The sequence below is a fragment of the Manacus candei genome, unplaced genomic scaffold (genome assembly GCF_025592945.1).
Source record: "Manacus candei isolate 608988 ecotype Guabito, Panama unplaced genomic scaffold, ASM2559294v1 h1tg000015l, whole genome shotgun sequence".
In the NCBI taxonomy this organism is placed as follows: Eukaryota; Metazoa; Chordata; class Aves; order Passeriformes; family Pipridae; genus Manacus; species Manacus candei.
Genome location: NW_026138063.1, coordinates 9437913 through 9459570, shown reverse-complemented (window position 1 = coordinate 9459570; position 21658 = coordinate 9437913). Strand labels below are relative to the sequence as shown.

Sequence of the window (21658 nt, the reverse complement as noted above, 5' to 3'; positions counted from 1 at the left end):
AAACAGCTTCCAAACTCCCTCTGTGCTGCACCCCAGAAAAGGACAGAACAAAAACATTGTACCAAGTTAGCTCTTCCACACAGCCACAGCAGAGACGCTAAAAAACTGCCCAAAAGGCTGAACTTGTCACAAAGCTTAGTTTAATTTGACAGTCATCATAAGGCATTCATGTAATGAAAAATTTCCACCAGGGTCACAAATATTCTCCCATGAAATAAACCGAGTTAAAACAGAGGCCTGTGATTCCAAAAGATGCTAGTGGTTCCTGGTCTTGGCCAGGCCGCCGCTGCCGGCAGTGGGGTCCGGGAGGCGCAGCACCAACAGCGGCAACTCCGGAAGTGTAAAGTCAGCTTGTACAAATCTCTTTCAATAGAACAACAAATGAAAAGGAAAGAGATTTGTGCAGAAAACATCATTCTCCATCCTTTCTGGGAAAACAAAACAGAATTAAAGAGATAATCCCATTCAAGGAGCAAAGAGCAGAGCTTGGAGTTCTGAAGCCCAACAATGCTGATGGCCCATTTTTAAAACTAATGAAGCACTACAGAGGCCTGAGTTTATTATTGCTTTATCCCAGCTCAGCCCAGGCTAAGGCTATGGTGAAGTCCAAATTAATTTAAAGCCAGAAAATGCAGATCCAGTAACAGCACCTAAGTCCCCATCCACACATGGGTGTAAACAGATACTTTTGGTGAAGAAAAAAACAAGCCTCCCAAATTTCCCGCTCTTCCTGTTCTGTGCAGATCCCCATAGCAGGGCTAAAATTTGCCCTGAAGTATAAAACAGTTTCTCTCACATCTCCGTTAGCTGAGCCTCTTGCAAATGTTTCACCTTTTATTCAGACTATCCTGGTGATTCATCAGCTCAGAGGTGCCTTGCAGGAGCTCACAGAGGGGCACACAGGCACCCACGTGTTAAAAGTGTTGTGGCACAGAGTCTATGAACCATCGCCTGTACTCTGTAACACCCAAGGACACTTTGCCCTCAAGTTTCCTGAGACCGAACGGCGCAGACAGAAGACAACGTCTCCGCATCCTGCATGGCTGGCCAGTGATCCAGAGAAACAGCACATCTGGTAAATTAAATGGCACCTTACTCCCACCATAAGTCAGAAAACAGACTCGGGTAAAGTGGGGCTTAAAAGTTTCTCATCAAGAGAAATGGTGCTTCCCTCAGACAGGGCAAACTCTTATTCAGGCAAACATTATTCAAGGCAGTAAAATTTTACCATGGATATTGCCAGGGTTGATTTACAAGCCAAGATATGCTGGGGATCTTAAGAATCTAAAGGTCCTGTTAATTCTTCCAAAAGGACAGAAGACACACAGAGTCTATCTGACAAACACATGTGCCACATATCATGACACACTAACCAAGGTTGCAGCTAGACCAGAATTGATGGCATTTGGGCACCTAATTTTAACTTTTGTGAAAATTCAAGCCTACACATTTCCTTATTGCTTGTCCCATCAAGTGCAAAGGGAAAATGGAGGGTAGGGTTAACTACAGAAGGATTTCAAATCCATCATAGGGTTTCCCGGTTCTTATTGATATATCTTTTTATATATACATAAAAAGCATTATTATTATTATTATTATTTAGCCACCTGTGGGCAGGGGGCAACAGGAGCTATTTAAAATTAGTTTCTTATTGAAGTATTAATCCCCTTCCTCCCAAATCACAATACCTTTGTCACAGGAAGGAGCTTAACATGAAAACGTGTTTGCTGCCACTGGCAATTCCTGAGTCTCTCCTTTGCAGAACTTTAGCCCAAATATCAGGACAATGACAGTTTGACACATACACACTCCCCAGCAACATACACACAGCAAGTAGAACATGCCTCAGTGGCCTCAGACAAAAAAAGAAAAAAAAAAGAAAAGAACCCCACCAATCAACAGATTCGGAGAAACCATCCAGATGAGCCTCAGGAAAGGGAACTATCCACTTTCCATGCAGAAGCAACTGCCCAGGAGTCCCTGCTCAGTATAAACCAAATCAAAATATTCATCACACAGCGGAAGGATATCTCTGAAACCTGGCAGTGTCACACTCTGGATACTTGAAGGCACATTTGCTTTGTGTTTTGGGAGAGAAATCCAGTTACAATGACACGCTGCAGCTGCAAGGCTGAGAGAAAGGAGGCAACGCTTGGTATCTTTCCTCTGTTCCTGTCCCCATTTTCAAGCTTTGTGGCTGGCATGAACTGGTGATTTAAGCAGACACGTTGACATCCCTGAGTGAAATGGCACCATTTGTGGCCTCTGAGACTTTGTCCTCAAGCACCATTGCTGGTGTGTCTGTAGTGACTGCTGTAGTGTCTACGGCAGGAAGTGGATTCAAGCCCTGTGATAAGATCTGTTGGATCGTTTTCCGCAAATTGGGGTGCAGCTGGTTTTGGGTCTGGTAAAAAATTTCTAAGGCAAAAGACTTGAGGGTGCCAGTGCAAAGGTCCTCATAAAGTGGAATTGTGTACATCCGAGACATCTGCAAAAAAGGAAAACTGGATAAAAACACTTCAATAAAAGTCAACAAGTTCGGATCTTCTACAGCTACACTCCAACAGCCCTGAATAACTTCACACTGTAGACAAGCAACACGTTTCTTCAAAAGACAGATGAGTCTATCCTAAGTAAGTCTAATGCAAAGATTTTTATGAATGATAATAAAAAAAATCTGCTCTCTGAGCCACTTCCACAAATAACAGGAAGGCCAAGGAGAAGAGGCCACACTGAATACATGCATTAACCTTTTGCTCCTGCACAATAACAATCACTGAAAGGAGCTCGATGAGCCCTCGCCTTGCTTGAAGTGTAAATATTCAAATAATCACATGATTCAGTAGTGTGAAAACTTCTGGTCTGGCAAAGCCAGGGCTGCTACAAAGCAACACAAAAAATGCATGGGGCAGAGCTGGGACAAGGGTATTGAGTCAGGCTAGAGAAGCAGAGATTATCTGTAGGCATTTCAAATTACATCTGCCCATTCCTCCCCGCCCGCTAGCAGGTGAGCCATGCTCAGCCCCTTCACAACACACCTGGGCTACACTTGGCCAGGAAGCAGAAGTTCCAAGGTCTTTCACGTCGCATGTCTCATGCACATGTCTCATGCACTGAGAGGTGCAGTGATTTTAATCCAGCAGTTAGTACCTGGTTTTCCAAGAAGCGACGGACTTTGTAAAGGTCTGGATAATAGTCATTTCGGACTACAATCTGCAACCAGCGGATACGGATTTCTGCATTCATGGAGTCCAGCTGAGAGGAGTAACATTCCGAAAGCTTTTTTATCACCTCTGAAGAGAGCACATACACAGAGAAAGAACTATGACCTATTTTGTTGATTTTGAGGGTCGACAGAAAATAACAAATCATAAAATCACAGAATCATAGGATGGGCTGGACTGGAAAGAACTTTTGAAAATCATCTAGTTCAACACCTCTGCCATGGGCAGGGACATCTGCCCGTCTGACTAGATTAGGTTGCTCAAAGCCCCATTCAACCTGACTTTACGTGAATGGTAAGGTCAACCAGAAAGCTCTTTAGAATTCAATCAACTATTCCAGGAGTAATTTCTACTTTCCCGATAAGAGTACTCACCATGTGGCAGTGGTGACCCATCCAGCAATCTGTCCAGGAAAAGCACAGTTTGGAACGTTCTCCATTTAGTGAGGTCAACGCTGCTGGCAGCAGCAACAGAGTCCAGGGGCTCTGTGGTCCAGAGTTTGAAGAGTGTCTCCACTGGTCTCGTCAGACTGGATCCCTGAGATAAGTCTGGCTCAGCTAATGGAGGTCCTGTAGCATTGAGCCAACGTTCAAACTCCAGTCCTGGAATGAGGAATACCAAATATGTGGAGCAGGGATCTCTGCAGGTAGCTTGGCTGCCTCAAGGTGCAGGACTGCTTCTAACATAGTTAAGAGAGGTTCTAACAACAGTAAATCAGACCAGTCTACAGTTACAGTGGCACAGCAGCGTCATTTGGATAGCCTATGGAACACCTGAAAGAGTGCCAGCAACACCTCTCCAAACCTAACCATGAGCTTTCTAGAGCTCAACATTGCAGCAAGTAAGTACAAAAACCACACATGCCCTTAAGGCAGCCAGGCTGACAAGTATCTGTGATCAAACTATAAGACTTCTTGTGCATGCATTCCTCTTTCTCAGGATTATGAGGAGCACTAAAGAAAATTGGGAAAACCTGCTTCATAAAGAAAAAAAAAGGGAGATGAGAGGGCTGACTAAACTCTTCCTAGCCACCAGTAAAAACAAGCAATTTAAATTTATTTATACAATAATTAGCAAAAAAAATGAGTTTCTGCACAAGCAGCAGAGCCTGCTTTCCAATAAAGCTCTTCCCCTTGACCCTTTACCACCTCAGTACTTTCTAACCTCTGGCAATACTTCCTGTTCCACTCCATCTACCCTAAAACTCCTCTCTCCTGCATCCACTGAATATTAGCCAGGCAATAACTAGCCCATGCTGTGATTAACTTTTTAGCCAACCACTGGTCCAAGAAAAACACAGAGCTGCTGAGCTCCTGCTGCAGCTTTTCCCCACAGTAAGTTCACTCATCTACACCTCTCCACAGGCAGTTTCCTCTCCACAAAGCTGAAAGACCCCAGTATCTTTAGGAGCTGTACTCCCCTGCTGGTCTGGTTTAAACTGACCAACGGGTCTAATAACTACTTGCAAGGATGGACAACTGGCAAGACAACATTAGTCTCATTTCTTTAAGCAAGTGGGCTAGTAACACCTAGTAGATTACAGACCTTCCGTAAATCCACCAATAGCTATAAACAGGGGATATAAGAGAGAGTGAAACATTATGGAAGAGATTTTATGTATGTGTAGGACCCTGGGAAAGTTATAGTTCTCAAAGCATGTTTTCTACAATTGAAATAGATGGAATTTCGAAGTATATTCACCTTTTCCCTGCATTTGAGCATGTGTAAATCTTACATGCACTGATCATTCTGTCTGCAGAGTGAAAGATGAGTTAATGGGAAAGTTAACCAGGGGCCACTCAGCTAATTAATGACCAAACTGTCAGCAATTTAATATGTTCTCATTCCCCAACACAGTGACAGAAACAATAAATTCTGTCACAAACCTGGCTGTTGCCGAAGGGTTTTGTTCACCTTAGCATTTCCCAATGCATCCTCCAAGCAAAGCACAAAATTTATCATCCAGATTTTCTACAGTGTTTACAGTTAAATAAGTAAATCTCCTACCTGCTTTGCTCTCAACACATTGCTCTTTCAGCTCTGGAAAAAAATTCAGGAAGGAATCCAGAAGATCTTGAGCCACAACGCTGGTAAATTTGTACTTCTCAATGTAGGCCTGAAAGAGTAAAAAGTTCAAATATGGTTAGGAGAAAGACAGCTTCCTTTTGATGTGGAACCACTGCATGCAACAACAACAACGAACAAATAGAAACAGAAGAGTGAGACCAAGCATCTGAAGATTTAAAAGAAATAATCAAGAAAAATATTCTCCCTCTTTGCCCAGACGAGTGAAGCACCATAAGAAAAAAACTGAGTAGCTGCAAATACACTGACAGCTCCGTACCATTTCTTCTACCTTTTCAAAAACAAGTCAGTAGCTGATAATTTTCTACGGGTTTTGCAAATGTGCTCCAAGGCTGCAACCTGCCCTTTGTCACCCTGGCAAAAAAACAAGCAGCTAACACTTCTTAGTAGTGAATCAAGCCACATCACTCCATTCACAGGCAATCTGTGCTGGAACAGCTTTCTAATTACTTGGAGCAGAGAACAAGAGATAACAAAAATATACTACTACTCTGTATGTAGCACTTCATAACCTCAGAATCTAAAAAATTCATCTAGGTTGACAGACAGGCCCACAATATCCCTCCATCTCAGACACAACTGTGTTCAACTTTACCCCTAGCAATTAGCCACAGTGACGAAACCCAGTAAAAAAGAACCAAACAACAACAAAAAAGCAGCTCTAAATTGCAAGAGAAGCACAAGCTTATTCACACTCACTCTCAGGAAGGAGTCAAAGTGTCTTGGGTCACCACAAAGCTGGGACAGGTAGTAAACAAAGCAGTAGCCTTTCTCATAGGTGAAGAGGTTCATTAAATTACTGGGATTTACACCTGAAAGGAGAAGACAACTGTGATAAGACACTCTAATGAGGACAGTGATTTCCAGCCCTTCTGAATATACAGACCCCTCAGAGATCACCAAGTCGAAACATAGTGACTTAAAACCCAAAGAAGTCTGTTGTCAGTACATTTAAGTTACTACAGTAAATCAAATGGATGCAGTGAAACACACAACCTGATAAATAATAATTAAAAACCCAATTATTGTAAGGCAGGTACTAATTCCCAATGGAACAAGTCACTCTAAATTAGAGGTCACAGAAAACATCTGAAAACAAATCCTTTTCTCATTTTTCAGTGCCAAACTCAGGGAATTGCCATACCACAAATTTTCAAAGATATCAATATAAGGTAATCATTACTTGCTCCTCTTTTGAAACTTCCAACATGTGCTTTTCCATTCCATTCACTTCCAGTATCATCTCCAGTTGCATTTGAGGTTGTTTTAAATACCACCTAGACTGAAAACTGCTTCACCCCACCAACAGTGACCACAGACCTAGAGAACTATCAGTGAAGAAGATACACAGATCTGGAGTGCATTCATGCATCTGGCTCAGGGAATAACCAAATAGCCTCTGCAAAGCTCAACTTGGAGCAAGTGCCTATGTTTATTGGCATGCTAAATACACACATATGTAGATCTTACATGAAAACATAAAACCAGGAACATTTAATAGCAGAGGATTTCATGTGATGTTTCCAAATATGTCCATTATAAACTACTTTATTTTATAAATTCAGAATTTCAAGCCCATACAGCTTTCAAGGCAGTTCTTCAAACTCTTTCTACGCAGTGAGTCTGTTCTGTTCTTACACAGAACAATATTTGTAAAGACAAGTTATCTAGATTCAAAGAAAACTTCAAGGCCAAGTTTCCTTACTTACTTTTAGCCTGGTTTACAAACCAGTATTTCTTTTTTCTTTCTTTTATAAATGATATGTAAAAATCAATCTTTTTTTTTTTCTATCTTCCAGCAGTGATATTCAAATGTGTATAATTTTGTGTACATTAGCCTCTGCCAAAAGCAATACCTGGCTCCAGTTTAACCTGAAGCTTGCTGACTGGGTTGTCTTCTCCAAGGAGCTTCATCTGTCTGTGGAGAGCATCGAGGCGGAATGCAGTCTCCAAACACGTGAAGGCAGCTCCTACCCCAGAAAATAACTTGTTAGTTGTGGGAAAATGACCAGCAAAACCTGACCTGTGCAGGACTAGCACAGCTACAAAGTAAAAGCTGCCAAAGGTGCAAAAGACACAACAGCAAGACAGAATCACAGTAATGTAATGGCAGGGAAACCTGAGTGCAAAACATCCTTTCAATTTGTAGTGGAAGTCAGAACCTAACCCAGTGCATTTCCTCACTCTGATTATGCAAGCAGGCTGCACTGAAAAACAAAGCAGTATGAAAACTACACTAGAGTTACATCCTTGACATCATCTTATCAATTCTTGCAAGATGAGCAGAGCAGCATTGAAATAAGTATTCTACAGGTAACTTTCAGGGAGCAATCAAGTACTACAAAAACATAATGCCACTGGTAGAAGAGTAGACACCATTTCAAGTTGCCAATAAGTAAGTTGCCAGTAAGTAAATGTCACCTCTGGGTGAAAAGAGAAAAGGATTAGATTTGGTTGGTATATTACTGATCCTTGTACCTTTTTTAACCTTTATCTATCATCCTACCCATATTTTGCCATACATTTTTCACCTTGCACTCATTAGGGTTTTCTACAGCTGTGACTGGGTAGGCCATTCCTTCTCTTCTCCCTAACTGCAGTGCAGAGCATTCCATGCTTTCAAGCCAAACTAGCTGTATTACACTGGCAAGTCAAGAGATCTTTCCTATGCCCTTGCACATGATAAAGGCAGAAGAAAACTGATTTTCAGATTCAGAAGATACTTAACATCCATAACTATTAACATTTTAGCCTTCTTTGCTAAGTTTTCAACTTGAGCGATAGTGTTTGTTACATAGATCCAATCTCAGAGTCTCAATGTACAAAACACTAAAATCCAATAAAAGCAAAATGCGAATCAAGAAGCAGGATATATTTGAAAGACAGGAGAACCTGTATGAGCAGAGCAAGGGGCGGATGTGCTTCCCAGGGGAAAGCAAGAACCAGGATAGCTAGTGTTAAGGGCAATTACTTCAAGCTGCAGGGAGAAGGATTAAGCAAGATCCAAGAGATGTGGTAGTCAGTGGACTCAAATTTCTCTAAACAGTGTCATTACAAAGATGCGTTTTTATTAACAACAGAAGATACTCCAGAAATTATGTCAGAAATGGCAAGATTTAGATCAGAGGTTTGTCTTAGAAACAAAATACAAAATAGAATGAAAAAGGAGCTTACTAAAGAATGGCACAGGGAAAGGCATTTCTTAGTTTCCTAACAAATGCTTCTTGAAACAACCAGTTCTAAATTTCAAGAGAACAGACCAAAATTAGCAAAGAGCTTGTTCTGCGTCAGAGGGACAGACTAAGATGGGACAGAGAACAGGTCTTCTGACCTACTCATATCACTGCCATGTATAATGTGACTTAGGACAGTCCTAACCACTGAGAATTACTCAACATAAAAGCAGCTTTCAAAGACATACAATATGCAATGTAACATCTCCATAGATGCTCAGAGCACTTCTTTCCCTAAACGTAATCATTATCGGTTCATCTCCAAAAACAATATACATGAATAAAAACATAAGCAATCTTCTAAACACTTTTGCTGCCAAGATTTCCAGTAATTTTTCCGAGATTGTTTGCAGCAGACATGTAAGAATACACATGGAACTGGCTTTTAAGAACATAACAGGACAAACTAGAAAACTGTACGTTCCCATTATTCACTTCAGCAAAAAGCCAATTAAATTTAAAAACAAGAGGAATGATTTACTACTTATATATTCTAAAGGCAGCACCAACAACTGGACTGTGAAATTCACTGACATAAGCAAAGGCAGGGCTCTACAGCCCTGCAGGAAGCCTCCAGCAGATAAAGAGACAGCTACATAAATGTATACATTTTTTGTGCTATTGTCATCATTCATTCTAACAGCAGGTACCTACTAACTGATCAGAATTAGAAGGACACCTGTTCAGAGGACAGTTATTTCACAACGCAACCATAAGATTCCTTACATCTTTCTCTGAAGTATCTTCTGCTCACCTTGCTCTGACATATGAACACCTGCCTGGTACTCAACAGTAGTTCCAAAGTCCCTACAACACTGTGCTAATACACCTCACTCAAAGCCCCTGCTACCATATCAGGTATTGATTCCACCCAAAACCAAGACAACATCAAACTCTAAGCATTTAAAGTGCTCAATGCAAAGTTTGTGGCTGAAAACCAGCTCCCTACAGACTTTTGAGCTTCCAAGGCAAATATCCCACTGCAGGCAACTCTGTTATGGTAAGGTGTAGACAAGGAGACACGTTTCTGCAGGTGTACCGTAGGTCTCGGTGGTGATCCGGCGCTGCGCGTAGGTGGCCAGGCCCTCGCTCAGCCACATCTCCTCCCAGGTGGCATTGGTGACTGCATTTCCAAACCAGCTGTGGGCAACCTCGTGGATGACGTCAATGATCAAAAACTCATCGCTCTCCAGAATGGAAGAGATGATGAAGGTCAGGCATGGGTTTTCCATAGCAACAATAGGGAAGGATGGAGGAAGAAAAACAATGTCATATCTAAAATTAAGGAGAGAGGGGAGAGAGGAGGTGAGTAAACTACAGCTGTTTCAGAAGAGACACAGTAACATTTTCCTTTCTTTAGGAAAGGCCCGTCCGAGACCTTTATGTGACTTCGTGAACAAACTTCCTAGACCAGTGGTGCCTAGTTCTTCTGATCAGGGAATCAAGTATTTATTCTGTTGGCCAAGGACCTGCTCACATTTGGACATAAAGACTTGACAGTCTTTTCATGTGCAGCAGATCCAGCACTTCCCAAAAGCATCATGCTCCCTTCACACACACAAACTCATCACAAATTGTGTATCTGAGAGCCAGAACCACTAAGTTTACACTATATACAGCAGTGTAACAGTGTTGAGTCTCCAAAGGCCTCCTGGAAGAGAGACTGGGAAGCTCTCAATGAATTAAATGATTTGGTTTACATGCAGTGTCAGCAAAATAACTCAGATCTGTCTGCTTCAGAACACAACAATAATATTTGGTTTATTTTCTAAATTTCTCTACCAATGATGAGCACTGGCACACTGGGCAATGTTGCCAGATTACTTCAAGTAACATTTCGTAAGTTAACAACAATCAGATCTTCCTGCTTACCTTTAGCAAAGAAATATAGGAAGCCTTGGTAAACATGGTCTCTCATCCAAAGAATGAAATTATTCTCTTAAAAACATTCTTTTGTAATACATAGTCAAGCTTAATTCAAGAAGTATTAATGTTGGTTTTGGGGACTTGGACTCTCAATGACTCTGTACTGAGATTTTCAGTATCTTCAGGCCTACCACAATAAATACATCACATCTCAAGTGCCACATGCAGAAATAAATGAGATAAATAAAATAGCCACACATTTTAAATGGTGTCTGGCCCAGTGCTGGGCTTGCATCACAAAACACCTTCATTCCTTAGGAAAGATCCACTGTTTAGAAACCTCCATTCTGCCCCATAAATCCGGTAAAACACGTCTGTGCCTTCATGGTCCTCACTGCCACTTGTGGAGACAAAACTCTGGAGTTTGTTTTCAACTACTACAATCGTCACTTGAAATGCTCATTTGCCTTGCTATCGCATAGGGAGAAAGCATGATCATTTCTCAATATTGTTTTATTTTGTTCCCATTATACATCCCTGGGAGACTGATTAAACTCACCTTCCCCATATATAGGGGCCATACAGACTCTCTGCAGCAGTCAACCAGCGTTCAACAATGCCAGAAAGCTTGCTGATGGCTGTTGGCAGCAGGCAAGGCTCTGCCCACACTCTGCTCCTGTCAGAAAACAGAAAACATCAGGTGATACTTCAGCAAACTGAATTATCTCTTAGAAAAAATAGTCTGACTGCTCAATACACTTCCATGTATGGTAATAGTGAGAGGAGGCCTCCCATCAGACTCGGGCCCTCCTCGGCTAACACTCCACGGCAAGAGGTAACCAAAGATCCCTACAATAAGGCAACGAAAAAGCAGCTGTAATGACTGCAGGGGACAATAGGTAGCATTTATGAAAGAGGAATATATCTTTGCCAGTGCAGTGCCATGAATTTCTTTACACCCAACTACACCTCAAACTCTCTCAACACTCACAGCTCATGGACCCAACTGTTCCAATATTACTGACTCAATGTCATTAGTACTTACAACACAAAGTACTGTACAGAGACAGAAAACGCAGAATCAACTCACTGCAAACCTTACCTTGGGCCTATGTCTGCATGTATAAGGTCTCCTGCCACCAGGGCCACTAAGTAGGCAGGAACTGGATATTCCATGTAAAATTGATATACACCTTCCTCTTCTAGGTAGGAACTTTGGGTGGCACTCATCAACACCTGTATGCCTGCTGGAGCCTGGAAGACCAACATCATACACATCAGCTCACCAGATGATCACAGCTGAATGACTACACCACAGATCTCTTGTTTATTTTCATCTGAGGATGTACATTAAAAACAATCATTTTAGATAACACAGAATGTAAGATTTCTGTGAGATTTTTATACCACAACCTGCCCAGCCCATGAAAACATACCAACTAAAAACATTACTTCTCCTATATGCCAGCTGCCCCAAAAGCACTCACATATCAAATTATTGCATCTATACAAGATGCAACATTATTTGACACTACTGGAAGCAACCAACCAAATTCTCTCTCATATTATCCATTTCACAATTACTCTTTCAGCATTAAGTATAGGGGAGCAAGACCCAAGTGCAATAGGCAGCAGAGTTACCTTCGTGGCACTACCCTGATTCTGGCCCAAGAACCAGAACGGGACCTAAAAAATGCAGTATTTTTTATAACTCTGAATCACAGTTAATATTTTTATCATGTGTACATACATGATGTAACTATGCTTTCACAAGTGAACAGCAACTAAGAGCTCCATTCACAGGCATTCGGCCCCTTACCTTGACAGTAGCTGAGTAGGTGCATTTCACTGCAGGGGTGTCAAAGCAGGGGAAGAAGGAGCGGTTACACACCGAGTGGCCCTGCGTGAAGACAAATGGCTTGGCATTGCCGTACGTCAGCTCTGGATCCAGCCACCAGATCTGTTAAAACACGACGTGAAGAAGAGGTGAGGGAAAGGGACAACACAGGGATGAACTGCCAAAAACTAAATCTGAAATCAAGAGGATTGTGGGGGAGAAGCACCACCTCTGTTGTTTGGCTCCCTAGATGAATACCTGGCATGGGGCACATTTCCATTTCTAACAATACATCTTTCTACTCCTGTTTATTTGCTGGGACTGCTCAGAGGAATTTCTTACTGCCTGACCACTGAGTGGTGACACCCTGCATAGTGACTTCCAGTCATTCACTATTTCTGTTCTGTCAATTTGCTTGGTTAATAGCAAGTCCCTAACCAACATCCACACAACCTCCTTCTCAGAGGGAATACTCTGGATATCTTCATGTTTATAACTCAATTTGAACAGGAGTAGAAGGGGACAGGTAACGCAAGCTGGGGAAAAAAAGAAAACAAACCACCCAAAACAAACCCAAATCCACAAACTAAAAAACCCTGAGGCTGAACAGTGTACACAACATTATCTGTGACCCTGACACTCCCTCCTGGCTGAAGCATCAAACATTTTGACACTATGCAAAAAAGTTGGTATATGTAAGAAACATCTGGTCAAGGACACTGGAGACCCCTTTTTACAGAATGGATAAGGAGATTCTGGGTGGTCACAAAAGCAAAAACCAACAAAACACAACACTGAGCATGTCAATTTTCAGTACCAAACAGCAAATAAATCACAAGTCAGACCCTCAGCAAATAATTAGAATAGATTAAGAATAATAAGAAAAAATGCAATTATTTGCCTTTTGTTTTTTCTGTTTCAAATGTTTGTGCTTTCACATGCTCCCTGCCTCCAACTTTGAAGTGTAGGAGCAATTTTAAATAAGGATTTTCTTGTAATCCTAGAACTCTGGAGCTGAACTTTAATGGAAAATATCAAATATTGTGAAACTTGCAATAAAGCTGGAACCACTGGAAGTCTTGGGAACAATCAAGCACAAGGAATAAAACTTCTGAGTCTGCTGAATTCTTAGATCAAAGGAACCAATAAATCTGAAATCAGGGAACAGCAGTTAGTGCAGACATTAGTTCAGTTCTGGTCCTCAAGGGAAAGCAATGAAACACAGAGGAGAAACCTGAGTACTAAGTCTGCTCATGTTTTAACAACATATTACAACTCTGTCTCCTAGTTAACCTGTCTTCTGGAAGTTAAAGTTTTCTCTCTCTCCTGTCCTATCAGGTTACTCTTTGTTATCTTCTCTTGCCTTCAGACCTTTTTCCTCAGCTGCCAGTGTACTCCTCTCCCAAATCATCCACTGCAGCAGCACCCCCGGGGATCAGTGAAAGGTAAAGACAGGAAACACACTGTCAGCAGCTTCCAGTTGTTCACATGGAGGCTCACACTTCCACTGGCAAACGTTTGGGTATTTTCAGGTGGGAGGCATCACAAAATTAAAAACCTCTACGTAGAAGTAACATTAATCTCAGAACAGCATTCTTATCTTAAAATTTGGTTTAAGATTATCCTCTTCTGTTTGAGCCTCCAGGGCCAGAAACATGCTTAAAGCAGGACTCAGGGCTCAGGCTGTGCCACTGTTCACATCCACGTGCTGCATTTCAGCGTAGCACTGCCCACACTCCTGGGTCACAGCCCAGGGGCACTACTTAGCTACAGATTTCCACTCCATGGATACCTGCATTTCACAGCAATGAGTATTGTCCCTGCAATGTGACATTGTGGAACTGGAGACAACTATTCCAGAAGGCATTTGGGGACATCTGTCTCATTAAACCCCACGGTATGAAACTAATAGCTTCCGCCCAGATCACACATTCACAAAAAAATGCAAGTGCTGTGTTTTAACCCAGAGTAGTAGCTTTCTAATGATCCAGGGAGGAGGCTCAGAAATTAAGCTTTTAAAGATCTGCCCAAATGCCAACTGTTAAAAGCACTCCTCTGATCCGTAGCTTTGTGCTTGTGTCACAAAGTCTGACTTATGTAAGGTTGGCCCTGAAGAGACTCATCCTCAAAATGTTCTCTTTCCTTTGCTTTTTGAGAGACAGAAAAGGCTAACAAAAAAACCAGAAAGATAAGGCACCACCAGACCTAAGTTGCAACACCTAAGTAGGAAGGAAAAAGGGCTGACAGACGATGTCTTTAGAGCAGAGAGATAAGGGGAAGTTCACCCTAAGCAGGGCAGGAGGAAAACATAAGCAGGAAGGGGAGGGAAACTGAGAGCTGATTCTTGTTTACAAGAAACTCCATAAATTAAGGACAATTTCTTTTCAACCAATACCCCTTTATTTGACATTTGGTTGAAGTTAAATGAAGCACCAGCCCCACAAGCCAAGAGGGAAAACATTTGCAGAGGATGAAGTATTTTTTTCCCCTGTTTTCTAATGTCTGCAGCTACATGGCAAGCCTCCGTCTCTCTTTCCAGAGGCACTTGGAACAATGATGAAAGTTATCCTGAAACAATATAAATAGATCTGTAATATAAATAGACCAGGCTATGCCACCGGACAGAGGCAGGGCTATGGGCTGGGGAAAACAAGTAAAAGCAGCACCCCAGAAAGGAGTGTGAGGCACAGGGTGCTGCTGGGGCAGGCCATGGAGCCCTGCACAGGGACAGAGTGGCATTGGGGGCTGTATCATCTACTACACATCCAAATCCCTCCTGCGCTTCCCTTGGGAAATACACATGACATCATCATAATGCTCTTCCTTTTTATCTAGCCTTCCATGTATACAGGAAAGCTGTTTCACACATTAACGCTGTTCTGTGATGCATTTCAAGCAAAAAAAAAAACCTGCTGCATGGTTCCTCTGCTGAACAGAGGCTTTGGACAGCCCAGGCTTCACCCTGCCCACATACTGCAAGAAGTTCCCACTTTATAAGACACCTGCCAAGAGTATAATTTTTATTGACTTAGATCATAATCTTTTACCCAAATCTGGCAGACAACAAAGGCAATTAGCTAAGCCTCTTTCAGTTTTAAATCCTCCATGTCTCTACATGTATTATTGATGAAGGTCCCAGGAAGAGCTGCAACGACACAGCTTCTGTTCTAGGCAAACAAGCCACTCCATCTGATGACAAAGTAAACCAAACACCTGAGATGCAGAGCATGTTACAGGAGCAAGGCTCACCTGGGCAGGAAATCACTGTAGGAGGACTGAGAAATTCAAGACAAATCTAAGCAACACCTGAGAAGTTTCAGCACTGCAAAGAGGGCTGTCCTTTTTGTTAAATCCTGAGGACGAGGAAATGCTATCATTTTTTATTCCAGAACACAGAGCCGGATTTTCATTTAAGGAAAGAAAATAGCACTGATGTTAAGATGTACACTGCCAAATCAGAGGTGTGGCACAGTTGGCAAGAGAGAGGTGTAAATTTTTCTCTCTAGGGAAAAAAAAAAAAAACAAAACGAAAATATCATGCAAGAGTATTACTTGAGGGGTGAGGGAAAAGAAGGGGAGGAAGAGCAGAACTACAGTCCCTGACACACCTGATCAGTGTGTGCCTTCAGCCCACACTGTGAGAGATACAAAATGATGACGACAGTCTTGCCTCTGATGGAAACTGGTGATGTACCAAGCATATGGTTTCCTAACAGCACAGGGAGCTGGAATGCTCTGTGAAAGGCAGATTTAATCTCTCAGCTGTCTCTCAATGTCCATCAAACAACCAAAGATCTTGGCTCCTTCCTCCACACGAGAAATAATGGAACAGTCGAATAACATATCCAGATGGCTCAAACCAAGTATATCAAGACAAAAGGTTTCCAATTTTAAACACTCTAGTATCTCTGCCGCTGATCTTACTGCCAACACATTCACACTTCACTGCAACATGAATTTACAGTTTTATAGGTCCCATAAGTATGTTTAGGGTCCCACAGAAAATAAACCCTGACCTAAGGAGAATATATTCCTAGAACAGCCAAAGAAAATAGAACTCCTAGAAGAGAGAGGTCTAACATTGTAAAGTTGCCTCACTGACACAGAGAAAAGGAAGGGACAGGATACATACAAGACACAAATATAAACAAGTTCACCCTTATACATATATGGGTTACTCTTCCCTGTTAAAGTGCAACACTGGGCTGGAAAACAGCAATGACAGAGAGCACTACAATAGCACCAAACCACTTTGGATCCAAAAACAATAGTTCAGCATACTGAACATGAAGGGCTAGAACAGGTGCTACTCGAGGACAAATATTCTGCCAGCCAAAACCTACAATTGTGAGCGAGCAAACACAGTAGGATTTATGTCAGTGAGCATGCCTGTTTCTGCTTTCCAGTATCACTCAGGAAGGGCAGTGCATGCCCCTGACTCTTACCATCAATAATCTTTTGACATGAGTCCTTGCAGCTTCATTTCAACTGAAGCAGTACACACTATTAAAGGCACAATAAAGACTTCAAAAGACAGGATGAGAATAGCTAGTTCACCTCTGATCCAGGGGGAGCAAGACAACAACAGAGGGAATGGAAGAAATTTTCTGCTCTTAGCATCCTCGGGTATGGGACATCCACATGGGACAGTGTGTGGGGCCAAGGAGGCAACACACTAATGCAAGGTGAAACTAAAGGACATCACATCAATCAGTGCCCTGCATCTTCCAGTGGTTTTCAGGTCATTCCTGAGACTCAGATGAGTACTGCACTACATCTGAGATCATCTCTCAGACTCAGCAGGACAGGCTGCCCCTTTGGCAACAGGGCTGGCAAAAACCAGGGGTAAGCACAGGCCAGCCTAAAATAAAAGTTTGTTCAAGAGGAGGAAAGCGTGTTATCATGTACTTCGGGAGGTCTAGCTCAGCCAGACTGAGAATGATTGCACACAGCAATGCCAAACTAGCTTTAAAGCTTTCTCACCACAAAAAAGGCAGAGAGTGGACAAAGAAACAGGTTTCTTCACAAGCCTCGGGAAAAAAATAAAGAACGGAATCTTCTGAACTCACTGTGGGCTACATGGAAGAGTATTGTACAAGGAAATATTAAAACCAGGAGTTCCTGAGGTGAAATGGAACAATATCCAAGTGGATATGAATTTAAAAGTGCCAGAATCTTACTTCATTTTTACACTTTAAGGGAAGGACTAAAACATTAAAAAGGCACCATGTGACCACAGGAAACTTCTGTCAATAAAAACCTTCATGTGCAACTCACTGTTCCGAGTGAGCCAATGTATTAAGACTACCTAGATGATTCTGAGGATGAAATTAATTTCTTGAGCTTCAATGCAGTATTGAAATTAGACAGAAAAACATCCAGCAAACTCATTCTATTCCGCAACGCCTTCCTATCATGAGGAAAGGCCTACTATTTACTTGCTGTTGGGCTGTTTTCCAAGAAACTGTTATGTTCAATTCCTGCTCTTGTTAAATACCTTGTAACAGTCGAATAGATCCACACATTTACAGATTTTGACCAGTGCAACAGCAACACCAAACCAGTGGGCTGAGTCAATTCCTCTAAGCAAGACAGAGGCAGCAAAGTTGCAATATTCTCAGAAAAACGTTCCTTTTGCAAATAGATTCATGAAGCACATAATGAAAATCACATCAGTTTAGTTCCCAACCTGAACTGACTGTACAGTAACAAAAAGAATCAATATTCCAGTGATAACTTCATGTTTTCACTGTCATAACTTCTTAAAAGCACAAGATCTGCTAGGCAGTACCTAAAAGGCCAGGAACAAACCGCTTCTAAATACCAGGGGTTTAAAAGAAGAGACAGAATTTACAAAGCATCTCGCTGATGAAGAAAGCTAATCAACAGAGACATGGAAGCACCTCCACGACCACATCCAAACAGGTGTTTGGGGTCATTTCTCATCCCTTTTTTCCAGCAGAAAACTTGTAGGAACATGTGGAATCACCCCTGTTCTTCTCAAAGCTCCTGACCACAGCTCTTTGGAACGTCAGCCTGGGTGTGCAACGCCTGATTTTTTAAGTGCCTGGCAAAACCCCCAGGGAAACTCCTGCATTGTGGATGACATAACTTGTCTTGAAGAACTGAGTCGAGGCCAACAGTTTACAAATTTTCCCTCTCCTCGTCAACAACTGTAATGCCCTTAAAGGACGGAAAACTTTTAAATTACTATCGTGGTGGGGGATGAACAGCCTTGGGAGCCGCGGAGATAGATGGGGGAAGGCAGGAGGGAGATCGGCTGGGTCGGTACGAGCATCGCCGCTGAGTGCGGCGGGTGACCGCGGGCGGGGGCTGGCACCGCCGAGTGCCCCTGCGGGCAGGGACAGATGCTGCTGCCGAGCGGGCATGGGGGACAGGGAACAGGAACAGAGGGGCTGCCAGTGAGATACCTCCCAGCGCCTTCGCTGCGGGGCCGGGGCGCTTCCCCGACGGTCACTCACAACAGGAGCAAAGATGCGCGACAGGCGCGGGTGGCACGGGAGGACTCCGACAGCCACCCCGGGACCCCGTTTCCTACATTACCACCCCCCGGTACTCACGGCGGGACCGTCGGCCGTGGTGTAGCGGACGATGATTTGGAAGGGCTGGTGCGGCTGGAGGGCGGCGGGCAGGGAGACGGTGAGGGACGAGCCGTAGTCGGTGAACGGGTCCACCCTGAAGCCGAGCGGGCAGGCGGAGGAGGGCGGCTGGGCGAAGAGGGGCAGCGGCGGCGGCGGCTCGGCGGCGGGCGGGGGTCCGGCGGGCGGGTCCCCTGGGGGGGCGGCGGGGGGCATTGGCCCGGCGGCGATGCAGGGCGCCGAGAGGAAGGTGGCGGTGGCGGGCGGGCTGGCGGCGCAGGGCGGCGCGCAGGGCGGCGGCGGCGGCGGGCAGGGCGGCGGGGGCGGCGGGGCCGGGGCGGCGGCGGCCTCGGCGGGCGAGAAGGCGAAGGCGCAGGGCGCTTCCCCGGCGGCGGCGCGGCGGAAGGCGGCCGAGAGGACGCGCAGGGCCGGGTGCACGTCCAGGACGAGGGCGCGGGGCTGCGGGCGCAGCGCGCAGAGCTCCAGCACCAGGCAGCCCGCCAGCGCCCGCGCCTCGGGCCGCAGCTCCAGCCCCAGGTGCAGGTGCCGCAGGCTGAAGAGCTGCGAGCTGGACGCCGACGCCACGTCCGGCGGCGGCTCGGGAGGAGGCGGCGGGGCCGGCGGCGCCTCCGGCCCGGCCGCGGAGCCCTTGCGGCAGCAGCACAGGCCGGGCGGCCGCGGAGCCGGAGCCGCCATGGAGCGGTGGCGGAGGAGGAGGAGAAGGAGGAGGAGGCGGCGGCGGAGGCGGCGGCTGCTATGTGAAATCCATGGGCGGGCGGGGAGGAGGGAGGCCCCGGCGGCCGGAGCGGCCGGGGCGGGGAGGGGGAGGCGGAAAGGACCGGCCGGGAGAGCGCAGGGCCCGGGCCCGGACGGCAGCGGCGGGCGCGGCCGCCGGGGGGCGCCGCGGGGGCGCCGGGGGGCGCTCGGGGGTGGCCCCGCCCCGCCCGGCGGCTGCGCGCGCACGCGCCCCGCCCTCACAGCGGAGCGGCCGCCCGCCCTGCCCGCGGCTGCTCCTGCTCCCGACCCGCTCCCGAACATCCGCTCCTCCGTTCATCCATCCACAGGCGTGGGCGCTGCACGCCCAGCCAGGCCCACGCGTGCGGACCCGCGCACCGGCGGCTCCATCCAGCCGCGCCCCCTGTTCAGTGCGAACCCGCCCACACCGACCCACGCGGAGCTCCCCTGCTTCCCCACACCCCCCAGACCACCGCCGCCTCCCCGGACACACCGATCCCAGCGCTCCTGCTCTGGGGAGGGCCCTTGGCACGGTCGCAGTGCCCCGCTCAGGTCACTCCTGTCCCCTCACAGCCGGCTCTGCCCCTCCGCACCGCCTGAACACTTCATTTTCACTGCCCCCCCTGCCAGCTCCACGACAAACACCCTCAAGCCCTCCACACTACGGCTCCCAGCCGGGCTGAGCCTTGCACCCTCATCCCACCGGTACCTATTTTGGCCTCCTCCTTTCTGGTCACACCCCCACATGTAGCTCACAGGCTAACCCTAAAAAGCCTCCCTGTTCCCTGCACCCCATACACACTCTTTTTAAAAATCTTTTCCCTCCCATCGTTGCCTGCCTCCAACTCTCACTCCAAACTGCCCCCAGAGCGCAGCTCACACATAATGGACTTTATTCTTCCCCAAATCCTCGAGGCAATCAGTCACACGCCATCCACTGCTGCCTTCCTAAATCGGAAAAGACAGAAACCACAAAATTATCAGCTTTGTACAATCGCTTGTTTCTCTGCATGGCAACAGCAGGAGTCAGCAAACTGGGAGGAAGGAGGTGTGCTGCAAGTAACTGTGATTTGCACTCCCCGCAGCCCAGGAGAGGTGTCCGGGTAATCAGCCCCATGTAGTGACACTTCTGTAAGTTATTTTCACTCCAATTTTCACTGTTACACTTTGCCTACACCTCAGCTGCCTGATGAGGCTCCAAGGCACATATTTTAGATGACACAGGAACATTTCTTACATGGTTGTGGCTTTACTGAAGCCATAGTGGTACATTCTAAAAGCCTCCCAAGCCTTGCACTAACAACAGCATCTGCACCAAATTCCAGTTGAGTTTCCACTATGTTGTCATGCTGGAGGCAGAAACTGCAGCCTCAGCACAACGTGGCTGCGGTCACCGGCTGAAACAAGGGTCAAACAAATCACAATATCACCCTAGACAGACCTGAAGCTAAAGAAAACCTTTGTGTAATCACTTATATATAGTAGAACACATGCTACAGTTGCAGTAAAAAATAACAACGTAGCACTCAGGGAGGCTCTTCGGTTGCTGAGGGTAGTACAGCCACCCTATACCTTCTCAGTATTCTTTCAAAGCACCTTCAAAAAGCAATTTTGTCTTTGCAATCCCCTTTGTAACTAAGAGAAATGTTTTGTCCTGCTATCTTTGTTCTCCACATCCTCCTTTAGTAAATCAAATGTCCCGTATTTATCCTTCTGACACCTTCTCTCACTCACACCGATTACCTTCTGAAAAAATTTGCCTTTCTCAATGTTCTTTTCAGTGACGCATTGAGACTGCTTGATCTGGCTCTCACCTACAGGTGATGTGCAGAGCACAGCCCCAACAGCCTTGGGATCTCACCCTGCACAACCTTCCCCCCAGATAAGGGTGCAGTCTCCTCAGGTGTTCAAGCCAGGTGTTCTTTTAGAAGAATCCTACCTGTGTTTTGACCGAAGTCCCAAGCAAGTGCAATGTTTCCACTCATCAGACAGATGAGATGAGCAGGAAAATGTTGAAGAGGCTCTAAGCTTATGATAATGAATCGGGATTGGGCACACTTTGGACAGAATAAGCAAAAC

General features: G+C 45.2%; 1 protein-coding gene across 3 annotated transcripts; it reads right to left on the bottom strand.

Moving 5' to 3' along the window:
• Positions 1-123: 123 nt before the first annotated feature.
• RNPEPL1 (arginyl aminopeptidase like 1) lies at positions 124-19726 on the bottom strand. Of its 3 annotated transcripts, none has more exons than XM_051782190.1 (11): positions 18827-19724; positions 12228-12368; positions 11511-11662; positions 10968-11084; positions 9582-9817; positions 7166-7279; positions 6009-6121; positions 5232-5340; positions 3599-3826; positions 3151-3293; positions 124-2488 (listed from the first exon to the last, which is right to left on the bottom strand). In XM_051782190.1, the coding sequence occupies exons 1-11, from the start codon at positions 19538-19540 to the stop codon at positions 2216-2218; spliced, it is 2340 nt and encodes a 779-aa protein (XP_051638150.1). In that variant the 5' UTR covers positions 19541-19724; the 3' UTR covers positions 124-2215. The 3 variants fall into 3 exon arrangements, 2 of the variants coding, with proteins under 2 accessions (XP_051638150.1, XP_051638151.1); XM_051782191.1 differs by having other exon boundaries at positions 2320-2504; positions 18827-19726; XR_007903661.1 differs by having other exon boundaries at positions 2340-2488; positions 3039-3293; positions 18827-19726.
• Between the last annotated feature and the right edge of the window lie 1932 nt (positions 19727-21658).

What these genes read in the sequence shown, in the direction of transcription:
- RNPEPL1 (XM_051782190.1), bottom strand. Translation starts at nt 19,540, where the DNA reads ATGGCGGCTCCGGCTCCGCGGCCGCCCGGCCTGTGCTGCTGCCGCAAG. An exon ending in GGCCCCTATATATGGGGAAG is followed by an intron (nt 9,818 to 10,967) that starts GTGAGTTTAATC and finishes CCTTAATTTTAG; the next exon opens with ATATGACATTGTTTTTCTTC. An exon ending in ACTTTGACTCCTTCCTGAGA is followed by an intron (nt 5,341 to 6,008) that starts GTGAGTGTGAAT and finishes TTACTCTTTCAG; the next exon opens with GCCTACATTGAGAAGTACAA.